Here is a 27,224-nt window from a genome sequence, read left to right as displayed (position 1 = left end):
GATGAGATGTATCTTTGTTGTGTCCAGCGACTTGAATTTCTTCAGTAAAAATCGTTCTGTGTTGTACTAAATAAGTGTATGAAATTTGCATATTATTGGCTATTCTTAATTATTTTCCTTTTTATTTAAATCTTTTCTCTCCCTGCAGAATTGAAATTCCTCCCTCTTGAAGAATGGCTTGGTTGGGGTGCAGAGCTTTTAGGAGTCTTCTCTGGAAGAATTTTATTTATAAGGCAAGTTGAATTTTCTGTAGTTGTGTTGCAACAGCTCTAAGGCCACACAGGAGAATGATGACAACCTGATTCACTGTATCAATTTATTATGTTTTCATTTTTCTAGTTCCAAGTCTGGGATTATATGTATAAATATAGAGTTCCCACAGAATTCAATAACAGTAGAATACCACATAGAAATGAAAATGAAAACGAGTCAGGGGTTTTGTTATTACAGATTGAAGCTGTACTTGATGACCACTTACATATTCTTCTTCTATGATATATCTGTCAACTTAATGTAAAAGAGTTAGTCATTTGTGAAGTTAAAGACTTCTGAGATCAGTTAGCATAATCTTATTTTCTTTTCCACTTCTAGAGGCGGCGAATTTTGAATTTACTTGTTGAAATGTTCTTGACGGTTGTTTTTTGTTTTGTGATTTTGTTAACACGCAAATATATTGCTGCAAAGAAGAGTGGACCTTACTATTATGCTGCTCAGAATGTTGAGAACGTACCTGCATTCATCAGGATTCCCCCCGTTACTCCCTATCCTTGGGAACTAGCTTACGTGCCTTCCAAAAGTACAGTAGTACAGAATATTGTTGAAAATGTGAAACAAAGTTTACACACCAATATGAAAGGTTAGAAATTAAGATTTTTCTGTTAAAAAATATATTATTGAACTGTTTTGGCAAAGACATACCTTTTTAAAAATGTATTTATTTTATATTAATTACATTGCATTATGTGACACAGTTTCATAGGCTCTGGGATACCCCCAACTCTTCCCCATACTCTGCCCCCATGGTGGATTTCTCCACCTTGTTGCAATATTACAGTTAAATTCAGTCAAGATTCTTTCATCGTAAGCATGTACCATGCATAGAGTCCAGCACCTTATTGTCCAGATAAATTCAATAGTCTCTTGGGGAGACCATCTCTGGTCTGAAGGCAGAGCTGGCAGAATATCATCCCTATCAATTTAAAGCCACAATGTAACATCAACAACAATTTACAACATTGTGGACTTATTTGACACGATATTGAGTAACCAATATGGAACTCTCAAGTAAAACCTTGTAATGTACCATGAGAACTAGGTATTAATCTCCTAAATATATTATGGATTCTGTTAAGCTTGATGCATGCAATTTTTTTTCTATGGAGTCTGGAAAAGGTAATAATATTTTAAAATTCAAAGGCTGATTTGTATTAATCTGGGTTGCTTTCCATTTCTGTGATATGAAGTCTTCCTTATTTTCAGTTGTGCTTCTGAGTAACTCCAGGGATATACAAAGGCACATGGTCATCATGAGCCTTTATTCTGAATGCATACTCAGCAGTCATTTACTTAAAGTGTTGTTTATATACAAAGCATATGTAAGTCATAAGGATGTTGATCAATTTTTTGCTGCTATTAAAACATTTCTAAGGCTGGATAATGTATAAAGAATAGAGGTTTATCTGTCTTATGCTTTGGGAGGTTGACTGACCAAGGTCGTGTGGCTGTATCTATTTGACCTTCACTCAGGACCCTCTTGCCTACATTACAATATGACAAATGGCATCAAGGTGGGAACAGATGCTAGAAGGGAAAGTTACATGATAATATAGGAAGCCAAAGACCAGGAAAGGACTAGTCTTGATTTGTGTGTGTGTGTGTGTGTGTGTGTCTTTGTTTGCTTTTTTAAAATAACAACCCACTCGTGGAAACTAACATACCGCTCCAAGCTGGGAGTCATCAACTCAATCTGGGTCTCAGATGGGAGACTAACCTCCCAGGGTGTATATTAATGGGAAGCTGGAATCAGAACCTCGGTACTCCAATAAGAGACGTGGGGCCTGTCTGAATCACTACACTGAGCACCTGCCCCCTTTTCTTCTTTTGGGCCAGGTTATTTGTGTGTGTGTGTGAGAGAGAGAGAGAGACAGACAGACAGACAGACAGCTGTAAGAATGACTGACTTTGTGGGCAGGTATCCAGTATGTACCCTGTTAGTATAGAACAAGACAAAGAAGCGATCACAGACATAACAGCTAGACAAGTTCATTTGGGAACAGACCTGAAAGGGACTCGCTACTACCAAGGGAAGAGAATGCTATTTTTGCAGATTAGAGACTTACACAGTCAGGGCTTCTTTCAGTTCCGTTAGGTAGGGTTGGGCTGATTTGCTGGGACTTTTCAAACTCAGCAGGCATGGATTCTTTCAAACATTTGACAGAGTTGACCCCCAAGATTGTGGTGCAGTTATAAGATAGCAATACTCCTAATGAAGCATACCAAAATACCCACATCCACCTATGTGCAGATGTTTTAGACGATGAAAACACAGGAGTCTTCACCAAAGTTCCATGTTTCCTACATAGAAAAGACCCTATCAAGACTGGGGGCTATAAGTTGGAGAGATTTGTTTGTAAATAATTAGTAAATCAAGGTGGCTTGGGGAAATGACTTGATAATAGTCTGTGATATTCAGAAAGAGTTAGGCCTTGGAGCCCAGGAACCAAGTCCCCAACAGGCTATTAAAATCCTTGATATCCTACATACAGAAAATATATGTTTATTGTTATCCTACATACAGAAAATATATGTTTATTGTTAAGAAAATCATATACATATGTTTAAAATGAATATTTTGACTTAAATTAAGAGAGCCAAAAAATTTAGTCAGGTTAAATTTAGTTTATCCTAAATCAGTTATTTCATACATTGAGTGTAACTTCCACAAATCTTTAAAATGATATTTAAAATGAAATCACAATGATTTCATTCCCAAACTTCTAAGTATTTTTATATAGATATTAAGATAAAATTTTAAATTATGTTGACCAGTTTTTTTCTAATCTTCAATGTGGAAATTTCAAAGCATTGAAACACCTTTTTCAATAGGTATCAAATATTATTATTTTAAACTTGCTATAAAGTTTTAAACATTATCTACGTTTAAATGTGTGTACTCCAAATATCTATTATTTTGTTATGCCAGTTTTTGAAGAACAACATTTTGAAACTTATACTAGTATGGTAACTCTTTGTCTATAAAAATAGTTTCTCAGGGGGGAAGTGCTGCCATATATTTCACCTTTATATGGACAGCTCATATACCAGATTTCTCTTTGTCTCTATAGTTCTGGGCTTTTCTTTGGAAACAGACTTTGAAGATTATGTTAAACAAATTAATAACAGTAAGAAAGTTGTGGCTGCTATTGTTTTTGACCACAACTTCCAAAATAGCAATGATCCCCTGCCACTTAAGGTAAGAAAACTTTATATAGAAACCTTGTAATTGTACTTCCAGTTTCCAGAGATTTAATGAAGTAAAAGTGTCATTATTTAATCTTATAAGTGGTGAGACTAACTTTCCCAAGATTGCATTGCTTGTACATGGTAGAGCAAGGCATTTGATTCAAAATCTAACTTGTTTATCAGTGGTTTATTTTGATGAGGAACTTATTATAGCCTACCAAGCCCTATTCTTAATATCACAAGAAAAAATATCAAGTAAGAACATTATTTCACCACTATGTCTGATGTGGCCATTATCTGTAGTCCAGAGGAAGTGAAGTGATTGTACATTTCCTAGATCAAAGTATCTGATGTGATGAAGCAGATGCATGTGCGCTAGTGAGGGACACAGCAGGAAAAGACATTTGCTCAGTTTTATATCCCCATTTCTACTTCTAAATCTAGAGAATAACTCTGAAGCTTAGCCAGTCTGAATTAGAATTATGGCAACTGGAGACACAGGGAAAAGTTCTAATAATGGCCTTGAAAATATGAAAAGAGTACTTTGAATTGGTCTCTGCTGCTGGCATGCGTGGAGCCACAATACTGCCCTTAGGACACAGGTGGTGTCAACATAACTAGAAGTAAAGAAGGTCACCACATTCTAAGCAAAGTAGAATGGGATTTCCTTATTCTGCACTATCACTCCCTTATTACTTCCATAGGTGTCGCCTTCCCGCTTTACTGACTCAGTATGGGCTGATGATGTAGGCTCAACATTGTGGGTAGAGCAAGGCAAAATGTTTTTGGCACAATTGGGATCTATTAAGAAAAACAGGAGATCACCTGCCTTTGTATAGTCCTGCTAACCTTGCCCCCATGGTGCTTGCCCTTACTGACCCTCCAAGACTGTTGCTTGGACTCTACATTGTCTATCCTTCCAACGCACCCCCTTTTCTTCCTTTATTTTCCAGTTAAAGGTCCTAAGCATATCTTTGTAGTTGAATTTTATGCTACAATGTAATTAGCAAATATTTCCTCAACTAGAATTTGAGCTAATTGTGTAAAAGGGCTTTAAACATTATCTGGCTTCCTGAAACATTTGTCTTCATTTAGCCAGTTGTGAGTTGATTTGTGAACATGTGAATATTCACTTGCACATCTTTCTGATCTGATGTTCCTCATCTGACCCTTCAGATTTTTTTGAAACTCTTGATTCATTTGTTGTCATCTAAAGCTACTTAGATACAACATGATGTACTTTGAAAACAACTCGGCTGTTCAGAGTTAGTATTATCTTTTCAGTGAATAATTAAAAATATGTAACACTCTACACTTAATCACTTAGCCTATTACTGCCCTGTCTTCCTTTAAAAGTCTTAAGTTAAAATAGCTTTTAGGAGGGGAAGAGACTTTCTACTTAGAACGTTTGGCCTGCATAATGGGAAGATAAATTAGTGTTTCTTTCATGACATTTTATTTCCCAGCTGTCTGTTTAGGAAAAAATACTTTCACAGTGACATATACAGGTTTCGCCTGTATTTGGTTACCTCAGCTCTACAGTAAACATCCACATGTTATGGAGAGTTCAGTTAAAAACAATTTTGCAGAGTTAGGGGAGGCAGATTAAAAGAGAAACATGCACAAGCTTAGGTGTGAGCTGAGCCTTCTGCTGTGTGCCTTTTGAGACGTTTGCTGTCGCCTCCTGGTGTTCAGTGTTTTGGTGATCCACGTGCCTTAAAATCACATATTACCACATGTACTTTTGGTCTCCTTGTGTTTCTGACTCTTCCTGCTTAAATATTGTTTATTCATTTTTATTTCTGCTAGGTAAAATACCACCTGCGTTTTAGCAGTATTAAGAAAAACAGGAGATTTATGTACGAATTTCAAGAGGATTCTTGGCTAACACATTCTCTCTTTCCATCTTTCCCTTCTTTGGGACCCAGAAACCAGTATGATACACTTGGGGGAAATCCCGGTAAGTGGATTTTATGTCTGTTAATTTCCCAGTTGTATAGTAAGAATTGTTATAAGTTAGTACTTATATTCATTCCTTCAGCTTTGTGATAAAAGCCAGCTATTTTTAACCTACTACACTGATTTTTTTTTTCATTTAAACTTTCATTATCTAGAACCACATACCGAAACTATACACTTGATTAGTCTATTTTATGACCTTTTTGTCTTTCCTGGATAAAAGAAATTGTATGACTTTGTATTTAGATGTAGAATTATTTTTAAAATTTGCCTTTATTGTATCAATGTGTTTTTGGGTATTGACACAGATAATGATATTTTTTATGTTATTCTGTTGGAATGATGAACAGTTTTCACTATCATTATAATTTAAACTTATGTTAACTATTAAACTTTTATTTTAAAGACTTATTTTTATTGGAAAGTCAAATATACAGAGAGAAAGAGAGACAGAGAGGGAGCTCTTCCATTTGCTAATTCACTCCCAAAATGGTTGCAATGGCTGGAGCTGAGCCAATCTGAAGTCAGGAGCCAGGAGCTTCTTCTGTGTCTCCCATGTGGGTGCAGGGACCCAAACCTTTGGATCATCCTCTCCTCCTTTCCCACAAGCAGGGAGCTGGATGGGAAGTGGAGCAGCCAGGACAAGAACCGGCACCCATATGGAATTCCCGGTGCATGCAAGGCGAGGACTTTAGCTGCTAGACTACTGTGCTGGGCCAAACTATTTAACTTTAAATACTACCACTAAAAATGTTTTTAATATAGAGTGTTATTTTAATCTACAATTTAAGCAAGTTTACTTTGAATAAGTTATTCAACAAAATAAGTAGCATCATGACCAATTTATCTTAATTCTTAAAAATTTTAGCTAGAAATATAAAATATAACTTGACAGAGCATTGTAATCATCAAAAGTAACCATAATTAAATATTCTGAAGCACCAAAGTTATGAAATTATAGCTGTCTAACCTAGATTTTCATCCATATAAAATTTGGGATAAATTTCCAAAAGGAAACTAGTTGCTAAGTTAGGGTGATGGGATTGTGTGGTATGTTATTGCTATTAACTTGAAAAACACTTTGAAAATTTTCTTTTTTTTGAAGAAAGGTAGATTTTTTTTTTTTTAAAGAGAGGAGAGGCAGAGAGAAAGAGGTCTTCCATCTGCTGGTTCACTCCCCAGACCACAGTTGGGTCAGCTGAGCTGATCCAAAGCTGGAAGCCAGGAGCTTCTTCCAAGATTCTCACGTGGGTGCAAGGCCCCAAGGCTTAGGACCGTCTTCCACTGCTTTCTCAGAGAGCTGGATCAGACGTGCAGTGGCCGGTACACTTGCACATGAATGGTTGGCCCATATACTACCTCAACAGCCCCGAACCTTATCTTTCTGGTCATAAAATTTGAAGTAAAATTTATACCTCTTGAAATTATGTTGCTACATTATGATTCCAGTCATAGACAATGCCTTGAAATGCCTATGAGTTTGATGGAAAAAAAAAAAAAAGAAATGTAGAAAGCTGTTAGAGTTAAGATTTTTCAGGTTTATATGTAGAGGCCCAAGGGCACTGCTAGAGGAAGGGGGTCTGTGCACACACCACGGTCGGCAGAGCATTCTGCAGTGGTAGCCCAATCAGTCTGCTCTTAGGAGTGGAAAACCAAATGACACACTTACAGATCCATAGGGACGTGAATAGAAGAGTCTTGTGTTGGACTCACCTTCTTTGTTAGGACAACTAGTGAGAAAGACTGGCGTTTGTTTTAACACTGATGTATGTGTTTTAAAACTCTGTAGCTTTAACAAACTACCAGGTTAACAGGATTATATTTCTGTGTATCAGTGATAAATATTTAGAAAAGGCTGAAAATAATATGGTAAAACCTTACAGGCAAGAATACTTAGAATTATCCCACAACTTGGAACTATTTAACAGTTACAACGCCTCTTGACCAGCAAACATAAGCATAACATACCTTAGCAACTTTTGAAATGGCCCTATCCATTGTGGACATTTGGGGGAGTAAACCAGCAGAAAGGAAATCTCTGTTTCTTTTGCTTTGTAAGTGAAAATAAAACTAAAGAATTTTCAAGGTAAGCTAAACTGGGTCCATACATTTTTGAAATTCATGCATAGTTTTCTTACAATATGAATTTTCTGTGAAATCTTGAAGATCACGTGTGTAAATGGGCTAAATACATTTTAAAATACAAAATTAGTTTCTACTCTTTCTACCAGGAAGACATATACTGCCTTTGTAACTTTCTGTAAAATTAGATTATTTTTCCAACATAAAATAAATATATTCTTAAACTCTCCAAGCGAACAGGTGCATTCTCTTAATATGTGAAAAACATTGTAGCTTACTGGTAAAAAGTATTGAATGTATTCCTTCCTTCCTAATGTTAGGAATAAAGTAAAAAACTTTTGTCATTTATATTCAGCATCATAACTGGCATTCTAGTATATACTGGAAAGGAAATAAAAAGTTTTAAAATTACGAAATTATTTTATGTATTTGTATTAGAAGAGCCTTTTTGCAACAGTTAATTTTGTTGTTTGCTCTTTAAAAAAAAAAAATGTTTGCTCTACTTGGAAGTCAGTTACAGAGAGAAAGAACTTCCCATTTGCTGGTGCATTCCCCAAATGGCCACAATCAGCAGAGCTGGCTGGTCCAAAGCTGTGAGACAGGCATTTCTTAAGGGTCTCCCACATGTAGGGTCTGCAGACTTGGACCAGCCTCTGCCATTTTCCACGCCATTATCAGGAAGTTGAATTTGAAGTGGAGCAGCTGGGAGTCAAGCCAGCGCCTGTAGGGGAAGATTAGTCCAAATACACCACTGCAATAATCCTGCTTTTGTTTTTATTTTTGTTTTTGCCTTTGATGTAGTCATGTATACTGGGAGTAGGATTTGAGAAGGGCATTCGTGTAAGCAGTTTTGTCACTGAATGAGCATCAGAGTATACTTGCACAGACTAAGATACCATGTCACTCTGTGATATTGTAGGACTGCCATTGTATATGTGGTCTATTTTTTACTGAAATGTTACTGTGGGGCATGTGGCTGTACATTAATTGCCTTTTCTTTGTTCAGCTGAGCTATATTTTGGCTTGTTACACCTAGCAATCTTTGTTTTCCTCATTTAGGGTATATCAGTGAAGGATTCCTGGCTGTTCAGCATGCCGTGGATAAGGCCATCATGAAGTATCATAACAGAACAGCTGCAGAAGCACTGTTTAATGATGTCAGGGTTTTTGTTAAGAGGTTTCCATACCCATTATTTTATCAAGATGCCTTCTTTTTATTTGCTTCCGTTTTCATACCTTTCATCATTGTGTGTATCTTCTCTATAAATCATCTTACCCTGCTTCAATCTCTTGTGTGGGAAAAGGCCAATCGACTGAAGGTAATTCCACTTTTCTTGTAGTAGGTAGAACTTCTATAGGAAATTATGAATCTGTATTGGGAGGGTTGAATTACCTGTGCACACACGAAACAGCAGCAGTCAAGTAGCAAATGCTTAGTTCTATGCATATTTAAAGTTTTCCCCCACCACCCCCACTAGAATTCTTAGTAGGATTTTTAGTTATAATTATAGAAAATTGCAAGACTATTATAAATAGATATTAAACACAAAATGCCCTAAAACAAGTTTGGAACAAAGAAATAATCTGTACTTTGAAATTTTATCTAGATCAACTGAGACATGACTTAATTCCTAGACTGTATGGTCCTCTGATTTTTTTAAGACCAATTTTTAATCTCTGATTCTTTTTTTCTAAACGGTCTTAGTTCTTCCAGATATTGTGTCTTAGTCTATCACATGTTATGTTAAGTCAAGTATTTTATAAATAAGAATTCACTAATCTATTTAACCAATGATTTCTTCACTGATTACTTGTATATCTACTTATTTATTACTAATTACAAAGTACTTGCTTTGTTCTTGGAATGCCCATGAACCTGGCTTTGTTTTCTGGTCTATAATATGTCACATAACCTTTCTAACTTATTTTCTTGGGTATAAACATAGATTATTAGTACCTGATTTACATGACTGTCATAATATTGAACGAAATTTATGAAAAACTATTACAACTCAGCCTGTTGCTGTGAGCTATAAATAGCTAAGTAACACATTTTTTTTTATTCTTTATTCTTTAATTTTGTTTTCCACAAGTTTTTGGAAGTTTCCTTATCTTGAATTGCTGAACTGAAACATGGTGCTGTTTGATATCTTCCTTTTCAAATCTGATGTCCTTTATTTAATCTTGTGTGTGCTAGGCAGACTCAGACCTTCACACTGTTTTCAGAAGGACTAGTGTTTGGCATAGCAGTAAAGACACCACTTAGGTTGCCTGCATCCTGTATCAGAGTGCCTCTACTTCTGATCCCACTAGGAGGCTGAGAATGAATTCCCAGCTTCTGGCTTCACCCTGACCCAACCCTGGCTGGTAAGGGAGATTTGGGGAGCAAATGAATGACAGAGCGAAATCTGTGTATGTCACTCTCTTCCTTTTTCTTTTTCAAGTAAATTAAGTAAATAAATGTTTACTTTAAAAAATGTACAAAACACTTTCATAAAAAGTGATACCAGCGGAGCCTAGTGGCTAAAGTCCTCTCCTTGCACATGTTGAGATCCCATTTGGGCACTGGTTCATGTTCCAGATGCTCCACTTCCCATCCAGCTCCTTGTATATCATCATAAGATATACAGAAAGGAGGAGATAAAGAGGGGAAATCTTCCATCTGATGATTCACTCCCCAAGTGACTGTAATGGCCAGAGCTGAGCTTATCCAAAGCCAGGAACCTGGAACCTCTTCCGGGTCTCCCACGTAGGTGCAGGGTCCCATGGTCTTGGGCCATCCTCGAGTGCTTTCCCAGGCCACAAACAAGGAGCTGGATGGAAAGCAGGACACAGGGTTGCCAGGATTAAAACCGGTGCCCATCTGGGATCTTGGCACATTCAAGGTGAGGATTTTAGGCACTAGGCCACCATGCCAGGCCCAATTATATACTATTAATTGAAAGAAGTGGTAGGTGCCCTTTAAATATTTCTTTTGAATTAGGAAACAAGACTATTAGAAGGAGACAGATTGAGATATAAGATGGATATCTAACAGTTTTCTATTGAAAGTCTCAAAAAGGTTTCCTTTATTTGATGAGAATGAGCCAGAAGCACTGTAACTAAGAAGGATCCTGTCAGTGAAGGTGTCTCAGGCATTTTTCTGCTGAAGCTTTAGCTAACTTTGTTAAGACACTCATACATAACAAGCAGACACTCAAACACTCACTCTTCTTCAGGCTTATAGAAAGTCAACCGGCGTGAATATCCCCCACCAACCCTGGCCAAATAAAAAGCTTTTGCTCTTGATCAGTTTGCTTTTACTTGGACTGAACCACGGAAACAGTCGAAAACCATTGTTTTGATTGTACTTTGTGCATGGATCATACTGGCAAAGCCATGGTTCATCTCATAATTCTTTAAAGAAACGTTTCAGGATCTTAAACCTACTTGTTTAAAATATCCGCTGCTCTTACCTACAACTGATGTAGGTACAATAGCTTTTGGAACATATCAAAGAGTTTGCTCAACATTATTTGTCAGTCAGAATTATGTAGGCTGAACCATTGGAAGCTTCTGTGGTTCGGGCTTTTGTGTCTGCTGTTATTGTTGTTCTTCCTCAATCAGGGAATGAGAGTAATCTCTCCTCACACATTGAGGTGAATGGTCCACCTCTACCAGCTTGATCATCAATAGCATCTCATCTCTTCTCAAAATGAATTATCCATGAGTGAACTGCTGATTTGGGAATTGCACTGTCCTCAAAAATTTTTCGAAAAGCTTCAGTGATTTCATCACTACTCTTCCACAAAGCTTCGTTATAAATCTGATGTTTGTTTCTGCTTCAGTTCTAACAGCATTCATGCAGCTCAGAGAACGACTGTTTTCAAACTTAAACTTCTTGGTCCCTCAAACTAGATCTTGCTCAGACATGTGACAACTTGTTATGATAATATCTGCTGCAAAAGTGTTTGAAATCTATGTTAGCTTTCTCATGAGACCCATTTTCTACAAACTCTTTGAAGGCTCTTTACATTTGCTCCAGATGGGTCTAAACTACAAAGTTTAATCTTGAAACAGCAGTAGAACTTAATAGAAAAACTTAAAATAGATTCTTAAAACTCATAACCACTAATTTGGACATCCATTTTGGTTTTCCACATTATATTCTTAATTAAATATTTTTATATCATTTTTGTTAAGCCTTGATAAGTGACATATTTCTGCTTCTGTAAATAACTGCTTCTGAAGAAAATGTAAAATTCATGAACATTGTAACATGTATTTTGTCAATTTTTTATGTTTAATTCTTATTTCTAGCCGTTATAACTGAATTAGGACATATTTACATTTTAAAATGTTAATATAGAGAGATTTAGATTTCATGTATTCCGTAGATCTAATTCTGAGAAGATAAGCATACTTCTTTTCTCTGCCTCCCTCTACACTTCCCTTCTTTTTTCTTTTTAGTTTTTGCAAAAAACGTATTTTTTATTTTTGTGTAATTTTATGAGTAGACTTCATTTCTCACCAAGTAGATTCAGAAACTTAGGGTTCCCTCACCTTCCCCCTTCCCTCCCTGTCTTTCCTTTATCTTTTTTCCCTATCAAAATAGCATATTCATTCACTTAACAGCAAAAAGCTTAACTTTATGATATATAAAGACATCATGACATAGCAAGTAAAGAAAAAAGAAAAGAAAATTTTCAAAAATTAAAATAGAAATCCTACTCATGTGCGTGATTATGGATGCAGACTGCAAACACCAGTTAATTCTCAGTATGCTGATATCACTATACAAATTATGTTTTTTGTACTCTATTAATTATCATAAATCAGAAGGAATACATGATATTTGCCTTTTGGGGATTGGCTTCTTCATGAAGTATAATCGTTTCCTGCTCTATCTATTTTGTTGTGAAAGATAAGATTTCACGCTACAAAAATATATATATATGTCATTTCAGTCCACTCTATAATCACAGGCATAATGCACCATTAGCTGCAATATCCAACAAGTGATAAGTGGAAACATCACAGACCCACAGGAGTATAAGCCAGGGCTGGAGACAATAATCAAATCGCAAGACGTTCATTTTATTTCATGTACATTTTTTGTAATCTATATTAACTTCCTCTTATCAGAATGAATGATATTTGTCTTTTTGGAACTAACTTATTTCTCTAAGCATAATTGGTTCCCAGTTGGCATTCATTTTGTCACAAAAGACTATAATTTGATTTTTTGTGTGTGTGGCTGAGACCTTCCATATTGTAGATATACTGTAATTTTTGTATCCAGTCATCAGTTGATGAACATCTGGGTTAATTCTACAATTTAGTTATTGTGAATTCAGTTACAGTAAGCATGGGGGTAGAATTTTTTAGTACTCCCTGAAAGAGGACGTAATAAAAAGAAAGTAAAGAAGTAAAAATACCAGTTTAAGATTTTGTTGCTTGTTTTGGTGCCTTCCCACTGATGTCAGATGAATTGCCAGGAGGGTGCTATATGGGATTGTGTAATTCACAGTCTTTACCAGCTTAATTGTTTTAATAAAGTTATTTAGTATGCTGAACCCTGGTTTCCTTCTCTCTAAATAGCATTTGTCACCTCATCCATTACGGTTACAGATATTAAAGCAGATAATATTTATGAATTCAACTTTGAAAACTCTAATTACTAAGTGGTTAAATTATTTTATTTGATATTTGACTTGTGTTAACTCTCCCACAGGAATACCAGCTCATGATAGGACTCAGTAATTGGATGCTCTGGGCTGCCTATTTCTTCACATTCTTCGTTTCTTATTTGATTATCGTCATTTTTATATGCATAATTTTCTATGTCGAGGCAAGTATGTGCATTGTGCATGAGCTAAACCTAGAAGCACATTGTGGAGCTAATACATCTCTGTTTGGGAATGAAAAAATAGCTTGTGTTGATTGTGGGAAAGTGGGGTTTCCTTAGTCTCTCAATGAACCAAACTTGAAACCTGGGTGAATGGACCTTCTGTAGAAAATGAATTACTAAGTCTTCATGTCACTGTGTAGTCTTATCACTTTCACTGGGATTATTGAAGTTTTTTAAGATGCTTTCTTTATTCTTATTCATTTTGCTGTGATATCACTTCAAGCATGACTAACCTGGCTTTTAAATTTTTTTTTTCTAGACTGAATCTATGCCAATCTTCCAATACAGTAGCCCAATTATTGTCTTCATCTTTTTGCTGATTTATTCTGTTACCTCCGTGTGCTTCAGCCTTATGATTAGCACATTTTTCAGTAATGGTGAGTCTTAACGATTTTTCCTGTGGTTCAGTGCCCAAACAAAATTGTATTTGGAAATACCATTCTGTGTTAGTTGCTACCCTAATGTTAGCCTCTGTTTGTGTACGATCTAAAATGGCAAATGCCATATTCACATGAATGATTTGAAAGGGAATGAAGAGAGTGATAACTATAGAGAAGAAAACATCTATGATTAACAGCTTGATATGATACAGTATAATATAATAGCATTGGATTTGAGGGGTCTTTTTTAAGTTTAACTGCTACTTCAGATGTAGTGTTTGTCTAACCCTCTCACTGAGAAGAAATGAGATGGAAATAACTTTGTGTGTTATATTGGAGGGGATAATGCTGCCTGTGGTGATGATCCTGGTACATGTGAAGAAAAAGGAAAAAAAAATGCTTTTTAACACTTAGCCAGTAAGTGCTAAATGTATGTCTGTTATGTATTTGAAATATGCTTCCCCTGTAGAACTGAAATTGACATGGCAGTAATAAAAATCCTACACACAAAAATATTTGAAAGTTATAGTAATATAAAAGTTCTTCAGGGAAACAAAAGCAACAGGAAATTTACTATGTCAGATAAAAAATTTATTATGAGGAACAGTTTTGCACAATTGTGACCCAGCTGCATGTGCAGGATTTCATATGGACACCGGTTCATGTGCTTGCTGCTCTGCTTCCCATCCAGCTCCCTGCTTGTGGCCTGGGAAAGCAGTGAAGGATGGCCCAAAGCCCTGGGACCCTGCACCCATGCGGGAGACCTGTAGGAAATTTCTGCCTCCTGGCTTTGTATCAGCTCAGCTCTGGCCATTGCTGCCACTTGGGGAGTGAATCATCAGACAGAAGATCTTCCTCTCTATCACTCCTCCTCTCTGTATTTCCTCTTGTGTTTCTGTCTTTCCAAGAAAAGTAAATAAATCTTATATATATATGTGTGTAATATATTATATATATATTAATGGGTACCGACACCTTGGCAACATAGGGTCAGCATCTGCCTTCAGCACTGATATCATATATAGACACTAGTTATTGCCCCTGTTGTCCACTTCCAGTCCGGCTCTCTACTTATTCCTGGGAAAAGCCACAAAAGATGACCCAGAAAAGCTCCTGGCTTCAGATTGGCCCAGCTCCTGTCATTGTGATCATTTTGAAGGTGAACCAACACATGGAAGATATCCTCTCTCTCTAGCTTTCTCTCTCATTCTCTTGTTCTCTCTCCCCTCTTCTACTTTTCTCCTTTTCTCTAACTCTGCATTTCAAATAAAAACAAAACCTTTTTTAAAAAAGAATTAAAGGTGCTGTGAACATCAATGTGCAGTTTGAAAGCACAGATTTTCAACCCCCTTAGGTAAATACCAAGGGGTATAGTTGCTGGTTTATAAGCTTAGCTTTGTAATTAATTGCCAAGCTGTCTTCTAAAGTGACAATGTATCCTTTTTTGCAATTCTAACAGCAAAGAGAATCTGTTGTTGCATATTCTTGCCAGTATTTGGTGCTGTGTTCCAGATTTTGACCATTGTAAGAGTGTAGTGGTATCTCTAGTTTTTATTGGCATTTCCCTGAGAAATACTCACATGCTAATTTGCTGTATGTATGTCACATTTGGTGAGGTATCTGTTAAGATCTTTGGACTGTTTTTTAACAATATAATTCCTATTGTTAAGGCTTAAGTGTTGTTTGCATAGTTGATTTAATGGTTCTTTATCAGATGTATCTTTTGCAATATTCTGCAAAAGCCATATTTGTAGGCTTATCTTCTCCTCCTCTTAGTAGCGATCTTTTGTGCATTATGCCAAAGTAATGAACATCCGTAAGATTACCTAGGTGCTCTTCTGAGTTATTTTCTCGGAGTTTTATAGTTTCGTTCCTTACATTTAGGTCTTTGATCTGTTTTGAGTACTTTTGATGGATGTAACATCGAAGTCTAACTGGAATTTTTGCATATGAATGACCAGTTGTTCTAATATGATGTATCAAAACTACTGCCTCTGCACATTGTATTCACTTTGTGCCTTTGCCCGAGGACTAACTGTACTTGCATGGATCGATTTCTGTATTCTCTCTTCTGTTCCACTGATTTGTCTATTCTTTGACCGATATTGCATAATCTTTATTGTAGCGTAGTATAAAACTACGTCTTGAAATTAGATACTGTCCTTTTTGTAGATAGCATTTAACAAGTTGAGATATCACACTTCTATTTCTACTTTTCTAGAAATGAGTGTTGCATCTTATCAGATGCTTTTTCTGTGTTTATTGATATAATCATGTTCTTTTTCTCCTTTAGCATTCAGTGTAATTGATTTTTTAAAAACTATATATTATATTTTATTTGCAAAGCAGAATACCAGATCTCACACTTCTTTGTCCATTTCTCAAATATCCTCAACAGCCTGAGGTGGGCCAGGCTGAAGCCCAGGAACTCGGTCTGAGTCTCCTATGTGAATAGTAAGGACCCAACTCTTTGAACCAACACCTGCTGACTCTTAAGCTGATCATTAGCTGGAATATGGAATGGAGAACAGATTTGAATCTAGGCACTTTCATAAAGTATTTGGGTATTACAAGTGATGGTTTAGCCATTGTACCAAACACTTCCCCATCAATGAATTTTTGAATTTTGAACCAGCCTTACCTACCTTGACTTTGTCCCAGTAGATTTTAGCATATAATTAGTTTATACACTGTTTTAATTTTTCTACCATTGCATAAAATAGTTTTACATTTATGAGTTATATTATTGGTTTATAGGATATTTTTCTTGTCATTTTTTTTTCTGGTTTTGTTTTGAGTCATGCTAACTTTATAAATTACTTAGCATTCCCTCTGCTCTTGAAAAAGGTTATAAAAGGGCCTGGTAGTGTAGCCTAGTGGCTAAAGTCCTTACCTTGCACACACCTTATGGGCATCAGTTCGTGTCCTGGCAGCCCTGCTTTTCATCCAGCTCCTTGGTTGTGGCCTAGGAAAGCAGTAGAGGATGGCCCAAAGCCTTGGGACCCTGCACCCACATGAGAGACCCAGAAGAGACTCCTGGTTCCTGGCTTTGGATTGGCTCAGCTCCAGCTGTTACGGCCACTGAGGAAGTGAATCGAGACAGAAGATGTTGCTCTCTGTTTCCCCTCCTCTGAGTATCCTCGGTGACAGTGTTTCGAAGCCACTACATAAAGTGACAGTGTTTCTCTTCTTTATGAGCATGTGCCATATTCTTTTTTTTTTATTTCTATTCTTCATCATTTTTTATTGAAACTGAGGCATTTCCAGTCTTATAATGTGGTCTCTTTGGATATTAGAGTCACACTGTGAAACTACTAATATTTGACACTGCATCTACGTTTTTTACACTGACTTTGTCTTTGCTAGGACATCCTTCTTTCCTCCGTCCCCTGTATTGTGACTTAGACTAAGTCTTATAATATCTAGAAACATAATCTACATTGTACTAGTAGCAGTATTCACATTTTAGATTACTTATGCTGAGTAATAACAAATGAATCTATAAATTTTATTGAAATAATATAATGCTCATAGCCAATCATGAAGAATGATAAATTCCAAAATGAATTAGCTCCTGAATTATCATATTTTGGCCTTTTACTTATTTATTTTTGAGCATTTACTGTGTCCCAGATATTATGTGCTAAGAGAAACAATGTGGAATAAGAAAGTCAAGTTTCTATTTCTTATAGAACTTTGTTTTTTTACATTCTTAAAGCAAATATATGTTTTATTATACTTAAGACACCTAAATTAACTACTTTTTATTTGCAGCCTATTTCACTGCCACTTTGGGAGGTTTCTGTTTTTTTCTCAGCTATCTCCCAGCTGCTGAGCTGTTAGCCGACTATGGGCAGCTGACATTCTCACAGAAGCTGTTGGGCTGTCTCAGTTCAAATTATGCATTGGCACTGGGATTTAAATTCATAGTTGAATCAGAAATGACGAGTGAGTATAGATCTTATGCATTGCACTGTTCCAGCAGATATTTTTGTAATTTTACTGTATATTCTTTGTTTGGATAGTGATTCATAGCGCTAAACTGCCCTTCAAAAATTTCTGCTTTACATCACCACTTGCAGCATGTACATGGTACCACATTCTCTGCACACACTACAAATGTAGTAATGCCTCTTTCTACTCCTTTTGGAGTTACAGCCTTCTATCTACTGGAGGGGTATGAAATGACACAATTCCTTCTCTTTTCTGTCTCCATTGTATTATATATTTAAAAAAATATTTTAGACTTGTGTCTTGTAGTTAAAATCCACTCTTACTTTTCAGTGATTATGGTTTTTTAAAATTATAAATGCCAGTGAACATGAATACTTAATATGAGGAGGAGTGAAGAGAGATGAACCACCATCTTAACCTGTACACTTGCTTATTTTTCTTAAAGCCACTTTCCAAAATTTTTGCTAAGCTTGATTTTTGTTTCAATCATTTGTAGTAAAGTGCTTTTTTTTAGAATCTGGTAGGGGGACACTATATGATTACTAACTCAGATGTACTGTGGGCCAACATAAATCTGAGAGTGTAAGAAAATGTTTGACTCTGGTATGAATCCCAAGAGAGCATTAGTATGGTATTTTTTTCACTATTTAGTTACAATACAGAAGTATAATTTTGTTTTAGTTTCAGCAGGCACTTAATGTCTTCTCTTATGTCTTAGAAACTGGAATTAAATGGAATAATCTCTTCTCACAAAACGGATATGACAACTTTTTCTTTGCCTATGTTCTGTTAATGCTACTAATTGATGCCTTCTTGTATGTCCTTGTGGCTTGGTATATAGACGCTGTATGTCCTGGAAAGTATGGTATCCCAAAGCCATGGAACTTTTTCTTGAAAGTGAGTTCTAATTCTAATATTATTTATAGAGGCAGAAGGTTTGATGAATTTATTTTTCATTATCTGAAAACTAACACGAGTTGGGCCTGGCACAATAACCTGGTGGCTAAATCCTAACCTTGTATACACTGGAATCCCATATGGTCACCAGTTTGTGTCCCAGATGCTCCACTTCTCATTCAGCTCCCTGCTAGTGGCCTGGGAAATCAACATAGGATTGCCCAAAGCCATTGGACCCTGCACCTATGTGGGAGATCCCGAAGAAGCCTCTGGCTCTGGGAGAGACAGGATAGTGACATAGGGTGTGGACAGGCTTAAATTTACAGAGAATCACTAGCCAGAAAGAAGCAGAGAGGGTGCATTCCAGGAAATAGAAAACAGGCTGATAGCAGAGGGGTACCTGGAGACCTGAGGACACAGGGAAGCAGCAGTGACAATGAAGTAGTTTTGCAGTGAACAAATACTCCAGCAGCGGTCAGCAAGCGGTAAACTGAGGAGCCAGAGCTCCTCTGGCAGTCGGGTGGGAGGGACTTCACTGGGAGTTCAGGAGGTGAACCCAGGCCAAAAAAAAAAAATGACCTGTCCTGCTGATTTGTTTGATTTGACCACAAGCAGAAATAAACCAGCAGAACCCAAGAAGGCAGTGCATGTATAGGGTGAATTTCACAGCCCATATTGCCACAATGCCACTTCAGGAACCAATTGGTGTTGTGAGGCAAAGGTTGTGATACTGGAAGGATAAGAGCGAGCTGTGCCTGCATTGCACTAGACCCAGAGGGAAAAAAGTACTGACTTTGCATTCTACAGATTCCACCAAAAAATAGGTCTGAGTGGCTCTCAGAGCTAACAGTAGGCAGGTTCTGGCAAAATCAGCACCACCAACACACCAATTATTTAGGACATCTGGCATCTTCCTAATCCTAGAAACTGCTTGCACCAGAAGTGAGAGAACGGTTGTACAGGGAATGGTGCAGCCCCAGCAAAGGATCACAGAAGTGAAGATTGGTGAGCCAGGAGCTGAGGCTACAGGAGACAGTGATTGAAACCTAACACAAGAATCCAAACCTGAAACTTGCTGGAGGGAGAGGCACAAGTGACTGCAAACAGAGACCTGGGTGCCAAACGCCATCAGTAAAATTGACCTGTAGACCTATGGGAGATACAAGTTAGGAACCTGCTCTAAAGACAAGAATACAAGAGAAGCACATATAAGAGTTCAAGGAGTTTAAGGAATATGTCACACAGGAAATAGCAACAATGAAACAAAATCAAGCTGAATTGTTAGAAATTAAGGACACAATGAAGCAAATTAAAATTCAGTGGAAAGTCTCCATAATAAAATGATTGAGGCACAAGAAAGAAATTCAGAATTAGAAGATGTTTCTTGCCACAATGGGGAAATGATCAAAAAGCTGCAAGTCGAGCTGAATCAAGCCAAAAAATGTCATCAGGAATTAAGAGACACTATTAAAGGGTCAGTAGAAGAGTTATGGGAGTACCAAAAGGCACAGAAAAAAGAAGCTGGGCTTAGAGATGTAGTCAATGAAATATTAAATGAAAATTTCCCTAGTGTGGAAAAATAACTTGAAACAACATACAGCAGGGGTATGGAACTCCCAATAGATCTCAAAAAGTGAACCTTATCACGACATGATAATCAAAACCTCTTCAGATGAACTAAGGAAAAGATCCTTAAATATGCATGTGAAAAAAAATCAGTTGACATTTAGAGTATCCCCAGTTCAGACCATCATAGAGTGAAACTGGATACCAGTAAGTCAAAATATCCTCAGAAGACATGCAAAGATCTGGGGGCTAAGTAATATGATGTTAATGAACAATGGATGATGGAGGAAGTCAAAGGCAAAATTTAAAGATTTCTTGAAATAATGAAAGCATCAACATATCAAAACTTATGGGACACAAGGCAGTGTAAAGAGGAAATTTTATCTTAATCAATGCTTATGTCAAGAAGTTAGAAAAGCACCAAATAAATTAGCTTACCATACATTTGAAGCAGTGAGAAAAATAGCAGCAAAACCATCTCAAGATTATTAAGAAAAAAGAAATAACTAAAATAAGGGAGGAATTGAACCAAATAGAGACCAAACAAACAATACACAAGATCAATGAATCAAAGAGCTGCTTCTTCAAGAAAATCAACAAAATAGATACTCCAGTAGCCCAACTAATCAAAAAAGGAGAGAGAAGATACGAACCAATAGGTCAGAGATATATAACAGGAAATGTAACCATAAATATGTTGGGCATACATGAAGTTATTAGGAACTGTTAGAAGCAACTATATGCCAACAAATCAGAAGCCTTAGAAGAAATGGATAGATTTTTGGACACATGCAGTCTACCAAAACTGAATTATGAAGCAATTAATAATCTAAGTAGACCTGTAACAAGGGCTGAGATTGAATCAGTAATTAAATTCCTCCCCACCAAGAAAAGCCCTGAACCAGATAGCTTCACTGCAGAATTCTACCAAATGTTTCAAGAACTTAACCCCAATTCTCCACAAGCAATTCCAAACAATAGAAATGGAGGCGGTCCTTCCAAGCTCTTTCTATGGGGACAGTTTCACCATAATACAAAATACAGATACAGATTCACGGAAAGAGAAAACTACCGACTGATATCCCTAATGATCATAGACACAAAGATCCTCAACAAAATACTAGCCAACATGAAATAACAGTACATTATGCAGATCATTCACCTGTATCAGGTGATATTTATCCCTGCCATGATTTTAATATAATAGTCTGATTTAATCAAGCTATAGCCAAATAGTCACAAAATTGAATCTCAAGAAGTTTTCCGTAATACATCTCAATACAAAAGCTGAAAGACAAGAGGTATTTTCTGATACTTAGTTATTCAGTTCTCTGCCAGTGATTGTATCTTTTTTTTTTTTTTTTTTTTTTACTTCATTCTTAGTACTCTTACTGGTCTGGGAAACCAGCTGTGGAAACATCTGGATTACACCAATTTCATGAGCCAGTACAAAGCAAGTATTTTGAAGCTGAACCTACTGGTTTGGTAACAGGTATCACAATCAAACACTTGCACAAGGTATTGTCTCAGAGATCTCTTTTTCTTCATGTGACTGTGTTATAAACATTCATTACTAGAAATGTCAAGAAAAATATCATTTGTTACCAAAAGGTCTTAGCCATCATTTTTATTCCCTTTAAGAAAGATCAAGGTGTATGTAGCATATAATAAAAGCTACATGTTCTCTTTCCTCCAGAATTGAATTAAATTCTTTTGTGAAATATAACAGTATCTTACACAGTTGGTCTTATTTTAAAAGTTAGAACCTAGTGGAACCTTTATGATTTGACTATAATAACATTGATCTCTGACCACAAATGGTTTACATACATCCACTTGAAATGTCCTCTGCTTCAGTGTGTATCAGGAGAGATAGTTGGTTCTCTTAGTTTATCTAGATAATTTGCAGGCAAGAAGTATTGATCTGAGCCCCTAATTTCATAACTCGGAAAAACCATGAGACTTGAAAACTGACTGACTTTTGGAGTATTTAAGCTCTTTTATCCCTTGTTGCCTTCATTGTATTATGTGGTGTCTAAATTTTGGGTAAAACTCAATATTTTACCTGATACCTTTAAGAAAATCTACATATCTGAAACATTTGTGTGAATATTATTAGCCTGTGAAGTAAGGTTGATGGAAGGGGTTGGTTACTTCAAAGAGTTCTAGGTACTGATATAGCAATGAAAAATGAGATAAGATCTGTGCCCACAAGAAACTTAGATTCTAGTGTGATTAAAGTGGGTTAGCAATCAAATGAGCAAGATGTTTATAGTAAATGGGGTAATGATGTAGCAATTAAGGAGTAAGATGGCAAAGTGAGAATTTTCAGATAAGGTGTACAATGAAGTCCCTCAGCAAACAGCCATGTGGATACTGCTCACTCTTTTTAATAGTAATTGCTGAATAAAACCACCTTGTCCAAATTTCGCCTATTTCTCTGGGACAACCTATATTCAATAAATATTCAAGATGGGCTTTTAAAGGTCTTGCTCTTTCATCTGTCCTAAGTCTGTTCTTAGTGGTTTTCCAAGCCATAGAACTTGCCTAGTTGATCTTGTTGTTATAGTAATGAAGCCCAACTAGTCTTTCCCCCATATCTATATTGTTCTCTTATTTTCACAGATGTTTGTCTCAAAAACACCCCTGTGTACTAATTACCTTCTTCCTGTATGTTAACTTGAACCTTAGGCTGTATTTTAGGGGAAAGTTAACTAGTGATTGTTGATAGCCTGAGTTGGTTGAATAAGTGAATGATAACCTGAGAATACATTTGGATAGAAAGTGGCAATATAGTGTTCACAGACAGTAAATTAAGATGGTATACCAAGGGAATGAAGCTCACTAGCTAGTAACATGTATCCAGCACTTGAAATTATGAGGAAATTAGTCATTTGTAATTTGATGGCAATTGTTGGGGAGAAATTTTACTCTGGAGACAAAGGCTGAAAGGCTCTATATGATTAATCATCTGAGGACAAGTGTGAAATTGAGTCCAGTGTGAAATTTAGTGTGTCTTTCAGAAACTATAGAAAGAGATTTTCATCTCAGCAACTGAAGGGCAGAGAAGGCTGAGACTTAAGCTTCAAGCTGACTCATAAGAATAAAACTCTAGGGCTTGGTATGGTAGCCTAGTAGCTGAAGTCCTCACCTTGCATGTACCAAAATCCCATATGGTCACCAGTTCATGTCCTGACTAACCTGCTTCCCATCCAGCTCCCTGCTTGTGGTCTGGAAAAGCAGTGGAGGGTGGTCCAAAGCCTTGGAAGCCTACACCCAAATGGGAGACCTGAAAGAAGCTCTGGGCTTCGGATTGGCTCAGCTCCATCCATTGCAGCTACTTGGGGAGTGAGCCAACATGTGGAAAATCTTTCTCTCCATGTCTCCATCTCTCCTTCTCTCTGTAAATCTGCCTTTCCAAGAAAAGTAAATGTATCTTCTGAAAAAAGAATAAAACTCCAGATAAAGTTAAATTCTCAGCGATTTGAATTCAGAGTGTTATTATACACTTGATCTTAGCCAAAAGTCTGAAAATCAATCAGAGTATTGTTGTAAATGAATGGTACTGAGACACAGGATGAGAAATCTAGGACTCTGAAACATCAGTTTTGTTTTCTCTTGATTCTGCAAAGGAGAAGGGACACAGGGCTGTGCCTTGCTGTCAAACTACATCATCATCCTTCAGGACAGTCATTGGATGGTGCCTTCAGGACCTCGATGATGTGAGGAAGAGTGTTCTGAGGGTGTTACTTGAGCAATTTTGATAGTTCTGAGAACTTGTTGGTTTTGATGCTCCAGGGTTGAGAAAATCTTTCCATTGTTAATTGATAAAGACTACCTTAGTGTATCCACAGACTCAGGAACATAATGCAAAGCTTGGCCAGAAGAATTATCCAACCTGTTCTACTTTCCATCCTCCATCCTCTGCTGGCCTAGATTAGCTGACCATCATGTTCCCCATGTGCATCTGGACATGCTGTCTACCACACAGGCATCAGCAACTGAGTGGTGCAGGCCAGGTCATGTTGAATTTCAATACCTGCCAGATCACATGAGGGCTGGAGGTGGGTCACACTAGTCTAGGCTGCTGTACCTGCCAGCAAGAGCTGAGCCTGGAGGTGGGATGGGTTGAACCAGGTTGCAACACCTGCTGGCAAATGCTGAGACTAAGGGCAGGCCATCTCAGATTGAACTGCAGCACCTGATAGAACACTCAGGTGGGAGTGGACACCAGGGCTGGGAGTGGACCTGTTAGGGGAACTTCGGGGACTCCCTTATCAGGCTGCTGCTTCCACTGGTGAGTGTGACACTAGGACGAGTGGCAGTCCAGTCTGAGGCAGGCTGTCATACCCACTGGCATGCACGAGAGTCAGAATGGGTGCGGGTCAGCCAGGCTAGGTTGCAGCACCAGCTGGCAGGCCCTGGACTGGGTGTGAGTCATGTCAGGCTGAACTGCAATATCCCTGGCAGGTGCAAGATGTGGAGCTGGTAACATGCTTGGTAGGGGATCTGTGGGCATTCCCCTACCAGGCTGTAATGTCATAGTAGCTTTGGGACTGGAATTCAGTGGAACCTGGAACCTTGAAGAGAATATTGGTAAAAGTTTAAAATGCCTCGAATACACTATTAGTAGAAACCTAGATCTCTTGGACTGTTCAATTGAAGACTTACACAATGGTGAGGATCTGTTTTTCAGAACTAAAGGAAAGAAAATTCTTGCTATGTATTATTAGAAAGTTTATTGGACCTTGTGCAGTAGCCTAGCAGCTAAAATCCTTGCCTTGTGTGCACCAAGATCCCATATGGGCACAGGTTCATATCCTGGTGGCCCCGCTTTCCACTCAGTTCTCTGCTTGTGGCCTGGGAAAGCAGTCGAGGACGGTCCACAGCCTTGGGACTCTGTACCTGTGTGGGAGACCTGGAAGAGGCTCCTGGCTTCAGATCAGCACAACTCCGGCCGTTGTGGTCAGTTTAAGAGTGAATCATCGATGGAAGATCTCCCTCTCCGTATCCTCTTCTCTCTGTATATCTGACTTTCCAATAAAAAAAATAAATCTTAAAAAAAAGAAAAGGAAGTTTTTCAACGTCATCACATTCAGCAATACTGAATTGATTGGTATAAGAATTATTTCCAGGCATATTGTTGAGGGAACTTTTTCTGGCTTCATTGTTCTTGCATTCTTGTTGTAAAATGTAACAAATGTGGTGCTTCCAAGAGCTATTCAGCCAAACAGGAACTACAACAACTTGAGGGCATTGCTCTCAGATACTTCCAAAGATGAAGATTGTCTCAAACGTTTTGTGGAAGGGACTTATTGCCAAAATGTGCTTAATATTTTCTATGAAGTTGCACTAGAAGAAACACAACCAATTAAGAACAGAACAGACAATACAAAACTTAAAAAAGAAGGCTTTGGAAGGCTAAACTTCTGTAAGTAGGAAGTGGGCAGAAAAAAAACCTCAGCTGCAGATGCAAGCTGCCTTTCAAGGAAGAATTCAGAAAGCAGGCCAAGAGCTGTGGAGCATCATTCTTTGAGTCCTAATCAAGGAACTGCCAATAGGCCAACTATTGGATTTCAGGTTTTCTGTTGACTCCCATGTGCTTTTTTTTTTTTTTTTCTTTAATGAGAGCATTTATGGTGGTTAACCTGTGTTTGGTTTGTAGGAAAGAGTAAAGTGTAGAGATCTACGTTACTGTGGTTTCCATGTCTTCATACACTAGAGGATGTTTTGAAGCTTCATCATCACCTAGGCCCAATTTAAGTATCGAGACTCTGCACTTTGAGCATATGCTATAAACTAGAGGTGAGGAACTTTTTTCTACTAAGGACAGTTTGGGTCTTTATAATATAATTCACAAGTCATACAAAGTTATCAACTTAAAAATCAGCCTGCCATAGATCTATTGGTGGATTCTCAGTAATGACAGTGTATCCATCACAAACCAAAGCAAGTAATTGACCCAGTCGCAGTGACTTTTTCAGATGTGATGTAATAGCACACTTACACAACCTAAAGAAAGCAGAAGCAGAAATTTTGGTAATCATTTAAATGTACAGCAGGAGTCTACGTTTATGTGTTAATCCAAGTCTATATTACCAACTTATCTCTCTGTCCTAATATAATTGAAAGGAACCTGAAATGGCTGTTCATCTTGTAGAGATTTGATGAACACTGGTGCACTGCATTGATGCCGCACTGTTTCAGTAGGACTAGATACGGTGCAAGTGGGGTGGAGTATGGTGGGGGTAGGTATAGATAAAGCCTATAAAGATTAGAGAGCTCATCACACATCAATAAAATGTTTAAGAATTGATATTCTTGGACCAGCTACTACATTCTTTACAAAGTAAAACATACTTTTGTGCATCATTATGCTTTATACTTCCCACTGTGAAAAATAATAACAGTAGGCCTTTTCCAGTTTTAAAAGCAGTGTTTGTATTACTGAATATGAATGATGACATCAGCTGTCAAATTTGAGTGCCGTCCAAAGAGGGAAAGGTTCCAACAGCAGATCTAGATTTTATGGTATTAGAAATATCAGCATTGACTCATAACTCCAACCATGGGGAGAGTAACCAGACCTGTGATTTGAGAGTGGAGGGCATGTGTCAAAACTGGACTTCCTCAATGGCTTTGATGGAGCAGTGGATGGCAAACTTAGAGGCACATGGAGGATATGTCAAACCATTGGAGCCTGTGGAGCAGAGAAAGGAGAGCAGAGCAAATTGGTCAACTGCCCCAGTGAAGTAGGACAAGAAATTTCTGGGTGAATGGAAACTTAGAAGTGGACTGTGTCAGCCAAAGGACCTTGGAAAGATATCCTCATCCTTGCATCTGCAAGATCAACAGCATTTCAGAGCTATCAAAACCACTTAAGCAAAACCATTGGAGCATGCGCCACATGGGAACCTTGGGGTAACATTGGGTGGTGGTTCCCCATCCCCAGGTACTGAGGTAATTGGGAGGTTAGGGATGCTCTCCCCTAGTTTCTCCCCTTCCCCCAGATACAAGGAAAAGAAATTGTGAAA

At 37.5% G+C, this 27,224-nt stretch overlaps 1 protein-coding gene across 1 annotated transcript in view; it reads left to right on the top strand.

Annotated features, from left to right (window-relative positions):
* LOC121151869 (phospholipid-transporting ATPase ABCA3-like) overlaps positions 1 to 27,224 on the top strand; it is a 63,317-nt gene that overhangs the window by 2,165 nt on the left and 33,928 nt on the right. The window contains exons 3-10 of the mRNA XM_040973720.1: positions 592 to 856; positions 3,345 to 3,472; positions 5,272 to 5,422; positions 8,563 to 8,822; positions 13,217 to 13,333; positions 13,653 to 13,770; positions 18,446 to 18,624; positions 21,574 to 21,708. Of these exons, the coding sequence (XP_040829654.1) occupies positions 592 to 856; positions 3,345 to 3,472; positions 5,272 to 5,422; positions 8,563 to 8,822; positions 13,217 to 13,333; positions 13,653 to 13,770; positions 18,446 to 18,624; positions 21,574 to 21,708 (1,353 nt within the window). The remainder of the gene's footprint in view (positions 1 to 591; positions 857 to 3,344; positions 3,473 to 5,271; positions 5,423 to 8,562; positions 8,823 to 13,216; positions 13,334 to 13,652; positions 13,771 to 18,445; positions 18,625 to 21,573; positions 21,709 to 27,224) is intronic.

Source organism: Ochotona curzoniae, unplaced genomic scaffold, assembly GCF_017591425.1.
Source record: "Ochotona curzoniae isolate NIBS_2020 unplaced genomic scaffold, NIBS_Ocur_1.0 contig_2321, whole genome shotgun sequence".
Taxonomy (NCBI): Eukaryota; Metazoa; Chordata; class Mammalia; order Lagomorpha; family Ochotonidae; genus Ochotona; species Ochotona curzoniae.
Note: the sequence above shows the minus strand (reverse complement) of the source record. Positions and strands in the feature narration are given on the sequence as shown.